A 19,900-nucleotide genomic window follows, 5' to 3' on the forward strand; every position below is an offset into this window, starting at 1 on the left:
GGATCTAGTTCCAAAGTTGTGTCTAAATTCTTACTTTCTGTTATGTCCCAATAATGGGTCCGTGATTAAAGGAGCCAGACTGATATAAAGCGAAGGTCAAGCAAAGCTTTATTTCACGCCAAGCATCAAGATTCTAACCGATCGTTGGGGGACGCACCTCTTACAAGAGAGGGCGACCCTTCTCTGTTTCACAGACTAGCTTTTAAGGGCAAAGGCCATGAGGTCGGGCCTGGCCACGCACAGGTGACCAATGAGATTTTAACACACACAGGAAACTCCACAGTGATGCTAGGTGACCAATTGAGTTACAATTTACCCTAGTAGACATCTGAACCAGCCTATTACACCTTGATTAGGATTGGCACCAAAAAGGCTCCCAAAGGGTGGGGCATACTCCTTGGTAACCAAGAAGACAGTATGCAACCCCCCCCCCACTGATCGCTGTCTCCACCTGGCCTGACCCACCCTTGTATCTGGGCTTTGTTACCTGGAGCTGTTTCTGGGACTCGTTTTTTTTTTAAGTGAATGCCCTGGGGGAAAGGGAGCAGGGACAGTTTAAGGGTTAAACAACAAGGTTTTTGTTTAACCTCAATGAAAGCCTCTTGCTAAAATATAAAAATATAAAATAGGTACTTACACTTTCAAGATAATTTCTTCGTTCCATACAATTTAACGTTTTCTCTAGTTCCAGCTGGATATTCCACGTCAAGCATAATGATTTTATCCAAATCAATGGGGCATGACCCAGGGTCCCATATTGGGTAATATTTGCATTTCCTTATTCTAACTGAAATGAAACATCTTATTGATAAATATTGAAACTATTTTGCCAGCCTCTGGATATGCAGCAAAACTATCTGGTTTCTCCTTTATCTAAAGAGCCTTTATTTTTCTATTCTCATGTGGTCTTGGGATCTTACAGGACACACTTCGTTTCACAAGTTACATTTTCTAGGGCTTGTGAGGCTGTAGCTTCGGCTCTGTGGGGCTCCTCACATCCCTGCTTCTCTAAATTCCTTTTGGAACAAGGCGGATGTAAATGCATGAACAGGGCAGCTCTCTAGTGTGCAGACGCACCAGCCCTTTCCTCTCCCTGGATTTTAGAGAATCACACTTGTGGGGCACCTGGGTAGCTCAGTGGATTAAAGCCTCTGCCTTCAGCTCAGGTCATGATCTCAGGGTCCTGGGATGGAGCCCTGCATGGGGCTCTCTGCTCCGCAGGGATCCTGCTTCCCCACCCCTGCTGCCTGCTGCTCTGCCTACTTGTGATCTCTGTCTGTCAAATAAATAATAAGTCTTTAAAAAAAAGAAAAGGTATAGAGAATCACACTTGTGATAGGCAAGGGTTTGTGACATCCAAGACCCACCCACGCCTGGGTATTCATGGCTCTCTTGTTAAATGTGTACATGAGTAAGTGCATTCACTAAAAAAAATATTAAATTTTAAAAAAAAAATGTGTACTTGAAAGGCTACATGCCAGCTGTGAGCAAACCCAAGCCCCAGTCTCATTACCTTCCTCCCAGAATGTTAACCTTCCCATCCAGGGGCCCCCACTGGCTCCACAGGCCCGTACCCCTGCCTGGTACTTCTGGTGGCACTGCCACAGCCTAAGGTAAGAACCCTACCTGCACATTGTCACCCTAAGTGGCCTCTGTTTCCGTGGTTGATTACAGAGGGGTCCTGATGCATGGAATCCATGTGAAGTGTCTTGGTGACCTGCCTCTCCGGCCTTGCCAGTGGCTGAGGGTGATTTATGCCACATGGATCAGAGGAAAAGGACATTGACTCTTGACTCTTACAAGGGTGTTTGGCGATGCCAAAACTATATTTATTGCATTTTATCAGACTATAAACATAATATATATTTATAAAACAATATAAGACAAAGATAGAGACACCAACAAGAGAAAGTCTCCCTAATTCCATGTCCCTTCCCAGAGAAGACCTCTGTTCAGCCTTCAGGACTTTTTGTCTGTACCCATGCATATCGGTGTTAATTTTTGTTTAGAAAAATTCTGTACAAGCACATTTCTAAAGCTGCTTTTTTCACTTGGTGATGCAGGGTGGGCCTCTCGCCACGCCAGTGCGTTCCTTTGTCCCCCATCCCTCTTACAAAGGAGTCCGCTTCATGCAGGGTGCCCCAGGACACGATTTTGGCCCCGTCTCCAGGCGTCACGGGACCAGGGGAATGATCTCACTGGGTACACCATCTGCCCGGCCTGGCTGGAGGCTGCCCTGGGAGGGCCAAGAGGGCACCACGTGTCAGTAGATCCAAAGTGGGGTGGGGCTCTGTGACCCGAGAAGCTGTTTGGTCTGCAGATACAAACAGGATGCAGGGAGATTTGGCTAAATGAATAGGTGATACGGTTGTCACAGTAATAACCACAGGGGGCACTTACAGAGCATTTTCAGGAGCCAGGGATGGTTCTGAGCCCCCGAGGTCTATGAACTCATTTAAGCTCAGTATTTTACGGACAAAGCCCTGGAGGCTCCGAGAGGTTGCATGACTTGCCCAAGGTCACCCAGCCCTGAGTGTGTGCTTGACGCCCTCGGTGCTGTTCCGTCGTGGACTTCGGCCCTGATGCCGTGTGGGATCAAATTTGCCTTTGTCAAAGGAGGAATTCGGGGACAATGTACCTGGGCTGCTGGGGCATTTCTCCCGTGTGCTAGAAGGACCCTGTTTATTCTCCGTCCTTCTGAGACAATGCTAAGTTCAGGCCTCTCATTACCAAGGAAGAGCTGCTAATCAGCCACAGCCTTCCGCCACCCTCCTCTCCCCCGCGTCCTTCCAAGATGTCCTCAGACTCAAAAAATAGCAACGGAAACCTCTTAAAAGTGACCCCTTTCCTTCTTCATTCTCCTCTTCCCTCTGTGTCTTCCCCGTTGTTCCCTAATGAAATGTCCTGGCAAAAGGAGCCCATTTCTCATCATTCTTGCGGCTTCGCCAACTCCAGCCCCCCTCGTAGCTCCTGGGCCTGCTCCCAGCAAACTGGAGACCTGGGGGCCACGGTTCGTCCCTCCCCAGTCACCTGCCACATCCTGTCCGTGCCTGCACTGGGAGGAAGGGGAAGCTCAGACTTCATAGCTCTGCTTTTGGCACTTACCTTCTCTCCACCTTCTGAGACTTTCCCAGGAGGAGCCCCTCATTTCTCCTCTTCTCCCCAGGGTTAATTCAATGCTGCCTCGCACCGCTTTATACCATCCCCCCCTCCTTGGTCTGCAGAGACACAGGCCAAGGCCCTCAGATTGGCCCCTTATCTTACCCCTTCGGGGAAAGCCGCCTCTTCCCCATCTTCAGTCACCTTCTCCTTGCTCATACCTCCCCTGTCATCCCCATCCCCTAGTCCCTTACAACAGTCTAGAACATGGCAGTTCCCTAAAGTGCTGTCCCTCCCGTGCATGTTTTCAGTGACCCTCACAGCCACCCTGTGAGACACGTGTCCTCATGCCCCTGTTACAAATAAAGAATCCACGGTACAGAGAGGGCAAGTGACTGGCCCAGGACAGAGCAGCTAGTGGTCCCCACTAGTCCCCACTAAGCCTTGAACCCAGGGCTTTTGATTCCACACCAGGTGTCTTTTCCACCCAGATCCGTGGAGGGAACTGAGCCGAGAACAAGGATCCCTCGGGAAGGCGTGGAGCTGATGCTGACCCTCAGGGGCCAAGAGGTCAGCCATTCATCCGACTGACAACGCTGGGCTTGACGCGTGTCACAAAGAAGTTGGGGTGGGCACGCCTGGGTGGCTCCGTTGGTTAGATGTCTGCCTTCAGCTCGGGTCATGATCCCGGGGTGCTGGGATCGAGACCCACGTCAGGCTCCCTGCCCCTCGGCGCGTCTCCTTCTCCCCCTGCCCCGCCTCCCGACTCATGTGCGCATGCGCTCGCTGTCTCAAATGTGTAAATAAAAAAAATTTTTTTAAAAAAGGAGTTGGAGTTGAGCAACCTCCAGGTGCACCTGTGAGGGTAGACATGAAGAGGGCATCTCCAGATCTGGAGACCCCGCTTCACAGGAGCACCCCGGGAACGGAGTGGGGAGGGAAGAGCAGCTAGGGATCCTCCAGGTTCCTAGGCCCCCCACTTTGGGCCTAGGATGGAGGGTGCCTCCCCAGACCCTGCTGTGAGGGTGAGGCCTGGCACTGTTCTCAAAGTGCCTTGAAAAAGGGGTAGCCTGGGTACCTTCCATCAGTCCCAGAAATGGCGAAAGGTTGAGCAGGTGCTTCCCAGAACCCATCATGCTCTTTGGCAAGTGGCCCCAGGGTGCTTCTGAGAGGCTTCCCAGCTCCTAGGCGTTGCTGAGGCAAGAGCTTGAGGGAGGAGGCCCACCCATCAGATGGCGGTGCCTTTCTATCCGAGACCCCACTCTGCCCCGCCCACAGTCAGTTCCTGCGCTGACTCCCGGACCGACTTCCCATTCCTAAACTGAGCTTTCCAGCAAATCACCACATGCCAGACTCTGTCCCCAGTTCTGCCGCTATTTCTAGGTCCCCTGGAGGTCCCTCAGCCCCTCTGTGTCTCAGTTTCCCCAACTGCAAAATGGAGCTGATATGACCCGTGAACCTCACAAACAGGTACTTGCGGGTGGCTCCTCCTGGATTAGGGCTCCGGAGTAGAGCGTCATGATTCCTTGATGGAGGTCTCTACCCAGTGTCAAACCCACCCAGCGAGGGCTAGGATTGCACACTCACAGCCACACGCAGCCCTCGCTCCGGCCTGGGCAACTGAGCTCACTGCCGAAATGGAGGTAAGAGGGGTGTCTGGGTGGCTCAGTCGGTTAAGCAGCCTGCTCTTTTTTTTTTTTTTTGAAGATTTTATTTATTTGAGAGAGGACAGAGCTAGAGAGGGAACACAAGCAGGGAGAGGGAGAAGCAGGCTTCCCGAAGTCATATGCTTAATGACTGAGCCAGCCAGGCACCCCAAGTGTCCAACTCTTGACTTCGGCTCTGGTTATGATTTCAGGGTCCTGGGATCAAGCCCTATATTGGGCTCCACACTTCAGATTCTCCCTCTGCCCCTCCCCATGTTCCTCACTCTCTCTTCCTCGCTCTCAAATAAATAAATCTTTTAAAAAATGTAGATAGATAATATTTCCTACTTCACATAGGTGGTTATGAGGATTAAATGAGATAAAATGTGTAATGGTGCCTGGCTCTAGAAATATCTTTTCTTATAAAGAGAAGACTCCAGAAAGCTAAAGGAGTTGGAGGGGTGGCCCGAAAACTCCCCCCCCATCACCTCTTAAGTGTAATCTGATGTTGGTTTATGGACCATTTGCTGCCTGTTAGGGCTGGAGGACAGAGACAAAGCAGCAATGCTACAAATTATATCCAGTAAAGACCAACCAGAAATAAGATAAAGCTTATTAATACAGCATATTATTCAGTGAATAAAACAGGCTACAGAATATGGTCTTATTTAGGGGAAATTTTAATGTGTGCCCAGAAGTATCTGCAGGGAAGTTCCCCAACATGTTAAAAGTGATTATTTTGCTTTGTTCTTTCACATTTTTGTATTTGACTTGTTAATATTGACTGAGTCACTTTTTCCTTTCTCTCTCTTTTTTTTTTTAAAAGATATTTATTTATTTATTTAACAGAGAGAGATCACCCAGAGAGGCAGGCAGAGAGAGAGGAAGGGAAGCAGGCCACCCGCTGAGTAGAGAGCCCGATGCAGGGATCGATCCCAGGACCCTGATATCATGAACTGAGCCGAAGGCAGAGGCTTTAACCCACTGAGCCACCCAGGCGCCTTCTGAGTCACTTTTTTTCAAAAGATTTATTTATTTTGGAGAAAGAGAGTGCATGCATGTGTTGGGCAGGGAGGGGCATAGGGAGAGGAAGAGAATCTTCAAGCAGACTCCTCGATAAGTACAGAGCCCATCTCAGGGCTCAATCCCAGGACCCTGAGATCATGACCTGAGCTGAAATCAAAGAATCAGATGCTCAACTTCCTGAGCCACTCAGGTGCCCCTAGGAATCACTTCTATAAAACAACGCACGCATTTTTTTTTTTCCTCTCTCTCCCTAAGAATTAAGAGTGGTTTGCCCAAGGAAGGCAATTTTTTGTTCTGGTTTTCTTGGTTTTGATATCAGAAGAGACTCCTCTTTATCCATTTGGTGCTCTGAGTTCAGGGGATTCATCGCAGGTAGAATTAAAGTGGTGTCCAGGAACATGGGCGGTTCCTGAACAGGACAGAGGCTCAGCAGCCTGTCTCTGCCACCTGTCAAGATGTCACACAGCAGCGCTGTCCTCATTGAAAGGTGACTGATGGAAAAATCTCTCCGAAAGGGGGTTGGAGGGAAAGCGACCACAGTTCTGAACAGAAAGGCCACCCAAGCCTCATCTGTCACCCTGCCAGGTGTCACAGCACTATTTCACTATGCCAGCGACTACAAACAAGGAGAGAAGCCTTTATTTAAAAAAAAATTAAAATAGAGATCTGAGGCTTAAAACTAGAATTGTCCTCTCAGACACAATCTGCATTTTCTTACACTGGTGGACATCAGCCTGCTGACATCAGCCATGACACACTGTCTGTGCACAGCAGCGCCACCTCCCTCCAAAAAGCGGCCTTCATTCATGCTTTCATACAACTGTTGATTGTTCTCTCTGGATGGAGGCCCAGGATTATTCCATTTTCTTCTCACCAACATAAGTCTTCCCTCTCTGTGGGCTCCTTTATCTTCTCTCCTCTTAAAATATGCTTAAAATCTGGGTTTTTTTTTTTTTATTATTGTCCAGATTTGGTTCTAGAACATTCTGTGGTACACATGTGATGTGACCACGAGCTCGCATGTTAGAGCCCTTTGGAGGTTTGCCATGCCACGAGTCTTCCTGGGGATGTCCCTGTGCCTCGCTCAGTGCCGCCTGCCACCCATGGGGCGCAGGGGAGAAGAGGGACAGCACCAGCGGAGAGGCCGCACCCGAGACAGTCACAGATGGGACCAGCTGTTAGCGAAGGGTGTCTGAGGTATGAGGTTGCCGGGAGTCAACCTCAAGGGGCTGTTGATTTAAACCCTTGAGGGTTTTTCTCTTCCTCTGGTACAGCTGGCTCCCAGCTTCCTGAGCAGAGGGATTTCCTAATGACCTGGGCCCGACTCCGCCTCAGCCCAGGAGAGGAGCATGCGTGCCCTTCCATTAATCTCTGTATCTTAAAGTAAAACAGGCGGACCGTCGGGGGTTACAGAATAGAGTGCAAATAAGACAAGGACATTTTCGAGGTAAAAGGCTTTTAGTTCAGTGGAGCAAGCCGGTGTTCCTAACATCACCGCTTGATTCTGTCACGATGAACAGTCACGTAACAGGGTCAGATTCTGGTGCCAGGCTGGCTGGGCTTTGAATGCCGACTCCCTGACATGCCTACTGCCAGACCCGAGGCAACCTACTCAGCCTTCCCGTGCCTCAGTTTCCCCCTCTGTAGAAGGAGGCGTCATAATGGAGGCAGATGTATGGATTAAAGGAGTCGGTACCTGGAGACACTCGAAAGGTGGCTCCTGTCGTTAAGGAGGAATCCTGTTTTCCACCGGAGTGCGCTGGCACGTTCGCTGGCACGTTCCCGATGGTGCCGAAAAGGGACCAGAGCAAAGGAAAAATGGGATGCACGAGCCAAAAATAACTTCGGGAACAAAGTTCATTGTGAGGTTATTTTGGATTCTGGATGTATCTCTACTGGATCTTCTGCTTTCTGAGAGAGGTCCATTTAGGGTGTTTGTTTCTTCAGTAATAGCTTTATTGAGATATGTTCTGTACCGTGAAATTCACCCTTGAAAGGGGACAAGTCTGTGTTTTCGGCAGATTGGCAAAGGTGGGCATCGGCACTGCTCTCTATTTGCAGTGCGGGATTGCTCAGCGGAGGGGGTCTGGGGGCGCTCCTTCTCTCCTTGGACCCAGCCACCCGACCGGGCCACCCCGCTTTGCGCTGAGTCACGGCGGGTGCCCCGGGGCCTGCGGTCGCTGCTCCGCCCGCCGCCGCCGGCCGCGCGTCTGCTGCCCCCTAGCGAGGCTGCCCCTCGGCCCGGGACAGCCCCGCCCCCGAGGTGGGTTCGCGGAGGGACGTGCGGGTCAGATTCTCGCAGCTCCGTCGGTGGGGCTCCGAGCGCGGTGCGCCCAGGGTTCCGGCTTGCCCTCGGCTCTCCCTGCGGCCCGGACAGTCCGTCCTGTCGCCCAGTCCTGGACGGGGGGAAAAGGACTGTTCTTTTTAAACAGTGTTGGAAAGGCACGGGGAGGATGTAATAGCTGGAGATGGGCTTGAGCATCAAAAGATCCAAGTTCAGGGGCGCCTGGGTGGCTCGGTCGTTAAGCATCTGCTTCCGGCTAAGGTCATGATCACAGGGTTCTGGGATTGAGCCCCACATCGGGCTCCTTGCTCAGCAGAGAGCCTGCTTCTCCCTCTCCCACTAGAACAGGAAAGAGGCAGCAGGAGCCCGAAGGCCATTTGGTCTTCATCTACACCAGGTAAGGACTGCCCTAGGTCAGAAGATACCTACAGACCCCCTGAGAACCGTGCAGGAGGAAAGGCCTGGGTGGAGAGCACATGAAGGCATCTGAACTGCCAGGAATCCGTGTCCCAGAGGACAGCAGTCAGATTCGGCTCAGTGGCCTTGGGCAAGTCATTTAGCCTCCGGGGTCCTTGGCCTGTCAGAGATTTGTGTCCTGCCAACCTCACGGGTTTGAACCGGGCGTAGATGTTCTGTCATGGGGAAGTGTCCAGGAAAATGGCAGATATGCGCCAAGGAGTGAGCAGGGTCCCCTGGTGACATCCCGGAAGTCACTTCTCAGCAGGACTAGGTGCCTGGGGTTCCCTCGTTCATTTCTGGACACCTCCCAAGGCAGCTCGGGGTGATCAGAAAACAGAGGTGCCTCTTCAGATATGCTGCGCAGAAGAGGGGATCTCGGCCAAACAGACAGTTGGCTCCTTCTGGCAGCCTGGGGAGGCCCCATTCTTTGGGAGCAGAAGGGAGCCGGGGTCTCACCTACACCTACGTTCTTACGCCCCAGGGAGGCCCAGACTTTTCCAAACGAGGAAGAAGTTGAAGGTTGTCTGAGGAAGCCTGCTGGTCTCCTCCTTCCCACCTTCCTTCTCCCTCCACCCCGGTTTCACGCTATCCCATAAGTCACAATAAAAAATTCCACTTTACCTTGTTTCCGAACTCGTCATTTATTAAAAGGCCATGAGTATCCATCAAAGGATAAATGGAGAAATAAAATGCAGGTGTGTCCATAGGGTGGAATCTTATTAAGAAATGAAGCCCTGAGTCCTGAAAACATTATGCTAAATGACAGAAACCTGGGACAAAAAGGCCGCATATACCATGATTTCAGTTTTCTGAAATGCATAACCCAAGGAGACAGAAAGTAGACGGGTGGGCGGTGGGCAGGGAGCTAGGGGTGGAGGGGATGAGAAGAAACTGTTTCATAGGCACAGGGTTTCTTTTTGGAGGCATGAAAATGTTTTGGAGCTGGTTAGAGGTGGCAGTTGCATAAAGTGAATTGTTCACCTTAAAATGGTTAAAATTCCGTTGTGTGACTTTTCCCTCAACAACAACAACAACAATAATAATAATAAAGACTGGGTAGCGGCAGTCGTGATTTGATCCTTCCCTGTGGTTTCACCCCCTGGGCTTCCCTTATCCTGTCTTCACCTGCGTATCTTTGTCTGTCTGTCCCTCACACCCTGTGGACAGTTGACCCCTTCCCTGCCCCGCTCCGACTCTGTCCATCAGCAAGGTGGCATGAGGTTGGGAGTATGACCCTGTAGGACAAGGCGCCTTCCCTCGTGGGCCAAAGCTGGCTAAGCTACAGGACGACAGGGACAGACCCCAGGACCCTCTGGCTCTTGTCTCTCTCTAGTTAGGTATTTTTCCCAAGGGTGCCTAAAAATGGCCCTTTTTAAAAAATTTTATTTATTTGACAGAGATCACAAGTAGGCAGAGAGGCAGGCAGAGAGAGGAAGGGAAGCAGGCTCCCTGCCGAGCAGAGAGCCCAATGCGGGGCTTGATCCCAGGACCCTGGGACCATGACCTGAGCTGAAGGCAGAGGCGTCAACCCACTGAGCCACCCAGGCACCCCCAAAATGGCCTTTTTTAGCTTACAGATTTAACTCAACTTTTGTGCCTCTCCTAGAATTTCTTGCTTTCGTCCTACCCTCCACCGCCTTTAAGTCACTGCCTGGGAGACCAGGAGGTAGGAAATGAGAGAGACAGAAAGAGGAGAAATTGGTTGATTTAGAAGAATAAGAAAGCAGAGGGCAGCCTTAAGAAAACAACTCCCTGTGTGTTTATTTTCCTGTCTGTGCATCCCTTTTAGATTACAGGGATCGGTGGGGTGGTGGCTGAGTCTAGTCTGGCTGCGTACCCACCTCGGGGCTGTGCTTATTTTGTGTTTTCTAGCCTGCTGTCTTTGGCTGAAAGTCTTAGGGTTGGGATGTGTGGCTGTGTCGTTTGTCAGAGGAAGGGAACTTTAACTGGCGAGCTTATATATTCAGGGCGTAAGCGGTGAATGGGCTTTGGGACTTTGCGACTGAACCATGAGCCGAATGTGGCAAGCCATATAGGGTGTGTGGGTTCCTGGCGTCTCACACCTCCCAGGCTCCTTTGGAAGAACTGAAAACCTGTGATTTTAAAATATGAGCAACCACTGAGTTGGGGGCAAGCTGGCCTCAAGAGTAGAGAAAAGAGGAGAATCTCCCCTCCCATGCCTGCATTCTTCTGCAAAACCTCCTGAATTCTACCAGCTTCTTTTCACAAGCTCATTGAGAGAGAGATTTTCTGCTAAGGGATCCCAGCTGTCTGATAGAGAGAGACCTAGAAAATGCTTCCCGTGTTTACTCCCCGGAGACCTTGAGAGGAACCTTTCGCTTCTGGGCCAGTTCCAGTATTGGCGCTGCAGCCCGATCACCTCTGCTGCAGAAACCCAGAGCTCTTCGTAAATCATCAACATCGTGAAGGCAAGGGTCCCACTCACAAAAGCAGCATAGACAATGGCAAGACATCAAGAGTGACGTCCCCAGCAGGAAAGTGTGGGACAGAGAGGTTTAGTTTAGAAACCAGAATGAATGGGAAGTAACGCTATGGTCTTGCAATAGGAACACCAAATATTCCGAAGGGAGCAATTTTTATCGTCTTGGCACATAACACAGTTCCAGCCAAAATCCCAATGGAATTTTGAGAATTTGAGAAAAAATATTCTAAAGGCCATCTGTAAAAGAAAACATGCAAGAAGGTCAAACGGTTTTGAAAAAGAAAATGAGTGTCCACGGCCACCTAGAGAATAAAACTTGAGATCCAAAACTTCACTCGGGGGTGGGAGTGAGGGGCGGCTCTGGCACCAGAACGGACAGATAAATGGGGCAGAACAGCTAGTTTGTTTGCTTAAGTGAGAGGACAGATTCTATGAATAGGGCTGGGCCTTTGGTTTCACTATTCTTATTTGGGAGGAAATGTTTTGATTCTCACCGCATGTCATCCATCTAAATAAATCTCCCTCCCCCCACAAATAAATTAAAAAAGAAAAACAGAAAACCTTGCAGGTTGGAAGCCATCAGGAACCAAAATAAAGGTAACTGACTGGAGAAACTTTCTGCCACACGTATGACAAAGGGTTGATGTTTCTCATGCATGAAGAGCTCACTTAAGGCATTACGATGAGGACTGAGATCTGAACAGAGGGGCAAAGGCTATAAACAGACATTTTATAAAAGAGGAAACCAGTCCATGAGATTTTTACTTCTACGCCTCCGTTCACCAGGTTCCAGGTGGGGAAACTTGGTCATTCATTGGAAGGGATCGATCCAGTCTGAAGACCAAACCCCCCCCCGAGGTCATCACACTTCTGAGCATTCACTGAGTTCCACTGAATCTTTTTTTTTTTAAACATTTTATTTATTTATTTGACAGAGAGAGGCACAACGAGAGAAAGAAAACCAGCAGAGGGATGTGGAAGAGGGAGAAGCAGGCTTCCCGCAGAGCAGGAGGCCCGTTGCAGGGCTCGATCCCAGGACCCTGGGATCATGACCTGAGCCGGAGGCAGATGCTTAACAACTGGACCAGCCAGGCACCTCGAGATTCATCGAATCTTGCGCTGCGGCTGGGCGGGGTGGCCTGAGTTAGCTAGCCTGGTTCACCTGGGCCAGGTGTAGTGTCTCCAGCCGGTTTGGGAGGACTTCAGCTTCTGGGGTGATCCCCCTCCCTCCAGGGTGAGGCATCTGGTGACTCAGCCAGATGATAGTGACTCATGGACCAGTCTCGGGGACGAGCCTTTGGGTGGTGACTAGGGACGCCCTAAGAGACTCCATCAGCAAGGAAGATGCTGGGTAGGGATCAAGGGTTTTCTCAGATAATGGAACTCTTCCCTTTTAGAAGAGGGGTTCTGACATTTGGGGGCTTTCTAAGGGCAACAGACCATTGGCATATCTAAGGGTAGAGAATATCGCCACCAAATCCTAAGCCTGGAAGGGTGAATGGGGACTCTGATCTGCCCGAAATAAAGTCCTGCGTATGGCTGGGGAGATGTCAAAGATTTGGAGAACCTCAGTCTTGGATGCCTTTTCTAAGAGCTCTCTGAGTGACAGGGTCCTCACCCAGAATGAAAAGAGTCCCCTTCTCTATAGGCAGTAAATACCTAAGTGGGGTCAGGCCACCCACCCAGCAGAGGTCCCATTGAGTTCACTTTTTTTTTTTAAGATTTTATTTTTAAGTGTTTACACCCAACATGGGGTTCAAACTCACAACCTCGAAATCAAGGGTCACACACACCCCCGACTGAGCCAGCCGGGCACCCTTGCAGAAAAATTATAAAAGTTACAATTATAAGAAGGAAAGATTAAAAGAAAACAAGCACAATGTAAACAGTCAGAAAAAAGTAGAAGGATAACATAGGCAAATATATTTGAAAGGGATTTCAAAAGGTTAGAAATAAAATGATCCTCTGGGCTACTTTTACGATTTTTCTGTAAGTCTAAAATTATCTCAAGTAAAATAATAATTAAATGAAAAGCTGATGTGAATCTGGGGCAAAAATTAAAAGTAAAAATAACAAAAACTATAAAGATGTAAATAAATACATGTAAAATAAGTCAACACATATATGTGTTTACTAGAAAGATTTATTTACATATACTTACATTTCCGTGGGTGTATTTGTTATGTGTACTTCTGTAGCTAAATGTAATGAATCACATGAATGCATGTAAAATAAATCAAGACAGAGCTGAGATTTTTTAAAGGGTAAGAAACAAAAACCAAGACCAAAGACTACAGAAAGGTAAAGAGAGGGAGTAGAAGCAACCAGGACAGGAGTGTTTCAGAGATAAGAATAAAAATAAAGTAGAAAATAAGTAATATAAATAATTTATAAGGAAGGTGTCCAGGGCACCTGGGTGGCTCAGTTGTTAAGTGTCTGCCTTGGGCTCCAGTCATGATCCCAGAGTCCCAGGATCAAGTCCCACATCAGGTTCCCTGCTCAGCAGGAAGCCTGCTTCTCCCTCCCCCACTCTCCCTGCTTGTGCTCCCTCTCTCGCTGTCTCTCATTCTGTCAAATAAATAAATTCGTTTAAAAAAAAAAAAAAAAGACAGTTTTGCTTCCTCATTGTCCAGTGATGGAAAGATCACGTTTGCCTCTTCGTGCTTCGTTTTCCTTACCTGGGGATGTCTTCCCTCTCCTGTTTGGTCTTACCCTTTGCATTAAAAAATTTAAAAATTCAAGCTACAAGTCAGCAGCATTTATATTTTAATGAAGTGGAGAGAGTGCTAGGCTTAACAAGTCAGGCCCATGGGACCTGCCCACCAGGTGACTTTGATTAGGAGTGGATGTGATACAGGTGAATTCAGAATGCCCATCAAGGCCAAGGGCACATCAGATGAGGCTAGGCATCCCATGGGAAGGGGCTGGGGAGGCAGAGAGCTGTCTGCTACGACCCGACCCACCCTCCACCCCGGGAGGATGCACTTCTCTCCCCACCCCACCCCCCACTTAAGGACCTCAGCTCAGCATCCCTTGCTCACCAGCCATCTCCCTTTCCCAGGTGGGCCTTGACCCAGGATGGCTGAGCCCCGCCAGGAGTTCACTGTGATGGAAGATTCTGATCTCTCCTCCCAGGGGGGCTACACCCTCCTGCAAGACCAAGACGGGGACGTGGACCACGGCCTGAAAGGTGAGTACACAGCCGTGCACATCCAGGGGCCCGGCAGGAGCTCTGGGAAAGGCTGGCTGGAGGCGTGCCCATGGAGATTTTAAAAGGAATTTTAAGTACTTCTGCTGGCTTGTCAGCGGAGAGTGAAGCCTCTTAAAGGGCCAAGAGAACTCAAAACGTGAGGCTCTTGGAGAATGCACCTTTCCAAAGGAGAGTTTGACACGTGGGCGGACCACAGCGTGACACAGATTCCGGGGCTTGTCAGTCTGAGGCTGGAGCCTTTAGCCACATCGATTCACCTTTAAACCGGCCACACATATTAGCAAGCAGAGCCCTCGGCTTGGGACATTATTTGTGTGTCCTCTTTACGAGCCTGTCTGGGCCCTATTTCAGCAAGAGCCGGTCCGCTCTGGGATCCCCGCCGTTCCTACCCTGACAGACTACATCCTCAAACCTCCAAATACTCTCCAGTACAGTCTTTGGGCCACATTGTCTGCCAAACACATGTGTTTCATGGCACCGACCACGGAGCCTGGGGAGGCCCGTCGGAGAACACTGTGCCCTCTCTCCGACTTCAGATGCTGTGCTCTGCGTCCCCGCCAGCAGCTCCAAGTGGCCCCCATGTAAGGATTCCGTCCCTGTCCTCCAGACCCATTTCTAAGGAGACAAAATAGCAAACAGCCTGCTGTTTGTTCTCTGTTCATGCTGAGAAGGATAAAAACACTTTGCAGCCTGTGTATGGGGTAGCGGCCTAAGTGACGGAGCTCTGAGATGGAAGGGGTCCCCTCGGGGTACCTCTGTCCAGGAAGGTTCCTTGCAGGACATGGGGTCACCAGGATGTCCCCTGGGTTGGGAAGCCTGAGGAGCCATAATTCCTACTTGTAGGACTTCCTGTAGGCCTGGTTCCAAAGACGACATCCGTCTCTCTGTTTAAGCAGAGGATGTTAAGAGTCAGAGGAACCCAGGGATCGGACGGGTAGGCTCCCGGCAGGAGGAGGTGAAGGAAGAGAGGGTACACTGTCCTGGGGAGCTCAGAGGCTGCCCCCCTGGCCTTCTTGGGGCCTCCTGAGCCCAGGTGCTGGGGGGAGGGGTGGGGGGAAATATCCATGCCGGCCAAGTGTCCCAGGGGGCCACAACTGCCCTCCAGATGTCAGGCTCCAAATGGTGGCAAAAAAAAAAAATGTGTGATTTGACCTCTCGCAGTCCATACCCCAGCTCTGGCCGGAGCTGCTAAGGTGCGGCTCCCACTGGGGGCAATGAGGAAAATCTGCTTTCTCCTTTCAGTCCTGCTGGCTCCCTTCCTCCCTTTGACCCCACTGTCTCCTCCTCTCTTTCTCTTCCCACCTTGTGTTTTCTTCTCCTGCGGTCTCACCCATGCCCCCCCCCCCATAGCCGCTTCCCCTTTTCTGTCCCTACCCTGACCCCAGGCGTGTAGAATGAGAGGGGTGGTGACCCCCAGGACCTCCATCCCAAAGGCAACCTCGCTTTCACCCCACAGCCCTCCCTGGCTGAGGCAGCTTTCGGGGGAAGCCAGAGTTTGCCTTGTTCTCTGACCCCCTGACCTCCTGCCTGGGGCCCTAAGAGCTCCTTCCATCTGAGGACCTGAGCCCACACATCCCCACGCAAGTCTGTGCTGTGTCAGGATGACCATCCCTGACTCCACACTCAAAGAGTCACGATTTGGGTGACAAAGTCTGTGAACCCCCTGCTTATAAGGGAATGTCCTTGAAATGGTAATTTGGGCATTTTTGTAGAACTCTAGGATTGCAAAGGCCTTCATCACCAATGTCTTGGGCAATGCTCATCATAAGTGCTGAGGGCAGGTGTTACTTCCCCTGGTTGACAGATGACAGGCAGAGCTCCCTCCCCAAGTCACAGGCTGCTCAGTCACTCAGCCAGGTCCCCTGGGAATCCCTCACGGGTAGAATCCAACTTAGAATCACCAGGTACTGAATTCTGTCCCATGAATTGCCCCAGTGACCCTCTATTTAGAGTAGGCTGGTTTAAATATTAAATTTAAAATAGATACAATATTGCAAAGAATGTACCATAATAATGTGGGATGTTAATAATTGGGGAAGCTGAATGTGGGGTATAGTCTCTGGAGTTTGCTATTTTTCTGTAAATCTACAACTGTTCTCAAATAGAAATTTCATTTAAAAAAAATCTGGGAGAAAACGTGATTTTTACCATTCCTGCTTTTTTGGAAGGGAAATGAAATTCAATTTGTAAAGTTAGAACAAGTTTACCAAGTTCTTTTGTGCCTCAGAGTTGTCTAAAGTATGCTTTCTAAAACCACTCAATTCTTTAATATAAAACATAATCAGAAGATCTATGCTAAAACATATCATAAATATATATATAGATGCAAAATTTAAGTTGCTAACCTTTTTGTCGCTGATGTGAAAGGAAAACATTTGTAGATGGTTTGCTTACTGAAAGAGTATACCTCCCAAGAAATCAAGTGATACTTAGGAGATTTTCATAGTTCTTATCAAATTTATTCTTGCTTCTAGGAATTTAGAATGAGTTATTTTTATACGGGGAGTAAGCGGCATGACTTGGCAGAAGATGTCACTTGACTAGCAACGTCTTAGATAAGTGACAGACTATTTTGAATAATGACAAGAAACCACGTATCAAATACTAGAACCAAGAGTATTGACGTGGAGGCTCCCAGTTGGACAAGGACTCCATAAGGCCAAGAGCTGCCGGGCGGGGGAGGGGACGGGGTTTAACTGATAGAATCAGGCACTCTAAGGAATTAAAAGGTGTTCCTGGGTTAACTTCTTAGACCTTCCAGATAAGACATTTGAAGGAGGCTTCTTCCTCCTTTTTTCCCTCTCTCCAAGAAATTTGACAAGACTCAGGCAAATGGTGAGGCTGGCAGGCTTGGGACCCAGCTGGGGAAGGGCTGTCCCGGGGACCAGCATGCTTGGGCCTGAGCTCTCACAGTCAAGGCTGGTTAGTAATGACCAGACCTGGCAGACAGTAAGCAGATGCTCCCTCACCATTTGTCCAAAGCCTTCTTAAGGTAGTTGGCGGGTTTTTGCCAGCCCTGGGGCCAGGCTCCTCTGTCTGTGCTGGAAATTTGTTTAGGATGAGCCCTTCTTTTGGTGGGATGGTCGCCCCCAGGGCTGGGTACCCAGTGTCGGCATTTTAGCAAAGGGTGTCTGGTCTCACACTGGGGTTGAACATGACTTGCCTTTTCTCATTTGGGGTTACTTCTTCGTGCCCCAACCAATGCCCCCAGACACTGGCCTGAAACGGTCTCCAAGGCTGCCCCCACCACAGGTGGAGTGGCTTTCCTGGAGCCCACCAGAGCCTCCTTGGCTCCGGATTCTGCAAGGACAGTTGTCTCGTACGTAACCATGGCTGACATTTCAGGTGTGACTCCGGTCCTGTCGGTCTGTCCTTGGAGATCTTTCTATGGAAGAAGCTGAGTCAAGTCCAGACTCACGGCCAGAAGTCCAGTTAGAAGGCGTAATGTCTGCCCTGAGCTCATTCCTTTTAAGAGGAAGGAGTTGGATCTGAATGTTTTTCCAGGCATCTACTTGTCATCGGCGAGTGGTAGTGATCTCCCAGACCCCTCTCCGTCAGGAAAGATGCAGCAGTGGTTTATTTGCGGCTTGGCTTGGTAGTATCGGCCGCCCTTTTGTTAATAGAAGAGCCCTTGCCTCCTTTGAAACTGCCAGCTGATTAAAAGGCAGTTTCTCTTCTCGCCCAGGAACAAGCCTCTTTGCCTGATGACCCTGGTATGGGAACACAGTTGTGTTGGGGCCGGGGTGGGATCGGTGACTGTATCATGTGGCCGCCTCCCGGATATCGGGGTTCCACGCTAGGGGATTTTCAGGTCTGAAAGACCCCGCTCCCCATTTCCTCCTGAAGCCGAAAGGAGGGGTGGGGAGAGGCCGCCGTCCTGAGCGGCTCGTTGTGTATGTTCCAGAGTCTCCCCTGCAGACCCCCGCTGAGGATGGATCTGAGGAACCAGGCTCTGAAACCTCGGATGCTAAGAGCACACCAACGGCCGAAGGTGGGCCCTCCTCTCCCTGCTGCATTCAGACAGCCGCCCCCTGCCTCCAGCCTGCGCTTAGCCATGCTTTCAGCCCCGCGTGCCGCCTTCCCGGCTGCGTCTTCTGCCGCCTGTCCCTCTGGCTGAGAGTCATGCTTGTTCCATGCTTTGCAGGATGGGCTCGGGCCCCGGAATGTGACAGGAGCCAAGCCCTGCTTTGATCCCTTGCTGACCAGGGCGAGGTTTGGGCAACCTTCGTCGTGTGGGTGCTTTGAGGTGGCCGCATTTGCAGAGGCTAGGATCTGCGGCAAAGTGGGGCCTGAGCACGGCTCCACAAAGCCCCTGTTCCATGTCGATATCCTCCTGCACTCCTCCAGAAGCCCCCACCCGCTTTATCTTCTTTCAGGAGCCACCAGGTCCCAGAGCAGCCGTTGGGCTGAAGAAGGGGCCAGCTCAGTGCACCTCTCCAAGCTCACACGTTGGGCCTGGTATGGTTTAGTTTCCTTCATTTCTTCGGCTCTGGGCTTGGTCCGGGCCTCTAGACCTTGGCCAGGTTGTTCGTTCCGGCACATCTCCTACCCTATCCTCTCTAGACTTTTGGTGTCCAGGTTATTATAAAGCTCCTCATGTATTTCCTGAAGAGCTCCTTGGTCCTGATATTGACCACCTGCTCTTGCTTCCCATCTATGTCCATCAAGACTGCATTTGATTTCAGATCATGGAAAACCCAACTAGCTGCAGCACGGATCTGAAGAGGCTTCTGTGTCTCACGTAATAAGATGTCTGGAGGGCAGCAGGTCCCCAGGGTGATCAGTGCTCTTCTGTCTTTATCTGCTGCCATCCTGAACAGTTGGATTGTTGCTTCATGGTGACCAGATGGCTGCTGCACCTCCAAGCATCACCTCTGCTTTCACAGCAAGAAGAAAGTTGCCAAGCAAAGTGGCCAAAAGGGCCCTGAAACTAAACGTTTTTCCTTTTTTATTAGGAAAGCAAGAGTTCTGTGACAAGTCCCAGCTGGCTGACCCCCACTTATGTCTCATTGGCCAGAGTTCATGGATGCCCCTGGCTATAAGCAGGAGGCTGGAACACGGAGCATTTTGTTTTCTGACTCACTAGTTGCAGAAATCAAGGGAGAGGGGCATTGAGGATGGCTTTTGAGTAACCAGTGGATGGCATCTGCCCTTCCATCTCTCCATACATCCCCCAGGAGGCCTCTCAGCACTTCTCCTGGCCCTACCCATGGCTTTGGAGGCTGTCACAGGATGAAAGCCTGGCCCAGCATCTCCCAAGTGTCCAAGTGTCCACTTTTGAATGAATTCAGAAAGCGACTGCCAAGTGCCTGCCGACTGCTTGGCATAAGGGTGCGTCTGTCGGGGAGAAAGTGGGTGAGGCCCTTCCCCTGTGGTGTTCAGCCTAGTGAGGAAAATACCCATGCCTAGTGCTCATTGCTCTTCTTCTTAGGGCCAGTGATGCAAGACATTTCCCGCTGATCTTGTTAGGACAGTTTTGCAAGTTGCTACCGCCCTGTGAAGGCCCTCAAAGCTTAACACCAGACTTCATGGCAGCCTCCCAAATCATGGTTTTCAGTGCTCCTGTCAACATTATTCTGGAAGAATCTTCCAGCCAAGTCTCGCTGCACTCTGGATGCTGTACATGTGTGGGCCCCAAGAGCTTCCATTCCCACCCCACGGGGAAGGGGACCCTGCGGGCGGTGGGTTTTGCCAGGCTGCTCTGTCTTCTCCCGAGACGGCCATAATTAAAA

General features: G+C 50.3%; 1 protein-coding gene across 29 annotated transcripts in view; it reads left to right on the plus strand.

Annotated features, from left to right (window-relative positions):
• MAPT (microtubule associated protein tau) overlaps positions 1 to 19,900 on the plus strand; it is a 99,056-nt gene that overhangs the window by 40,443 nt on the left and 38,713 nt on the right. For 23 of the 29 annotated variants that reach the window (XM_045080832.1, XM_004772432.3, XM_045080833.1 and 20 more), the window contains exons 2-3: positions 14,019 to 14,147; positions 18,073 to 18,159. In XM_045080832.1, coding sequence (XP_044936767.1) covers positions 14,036 to 14,147; positions 18,073 to 18,159 — 199 coding nt within the window. In that variant the 5' untranslated portion in view covers positions 14,019 to 14,035. Of the gene's footprint in view, positions 1 to 14,018; positions 14,148 to 18,072; positions 18,160 to 19,900 lie in introns of those variants that run through there. The other 6 variants (XM_045080834.1, XM_045080840.1, XM_013045916.2 and 3 more) reach the window with 3 other exon arrangements.

This window comes from Mustela putorius, unplaced genomic scaffold, assembly GCF_011764305.1.
Source record: "Mustela putorius furo isolate JIRA1106 unplaced genomic scaffold, ASM1176430v1.1 tig00000487_pilon_pilon_pilon, whole genome shotgun sequence".
In the NCBI taxonomy this organism is placed as follows: domain Eukaryota; kingdom Metazoa; phylum Chordata; class Mammalia; order Carnivora; family Mustelidae; genus Mustela; species Mustela putorius.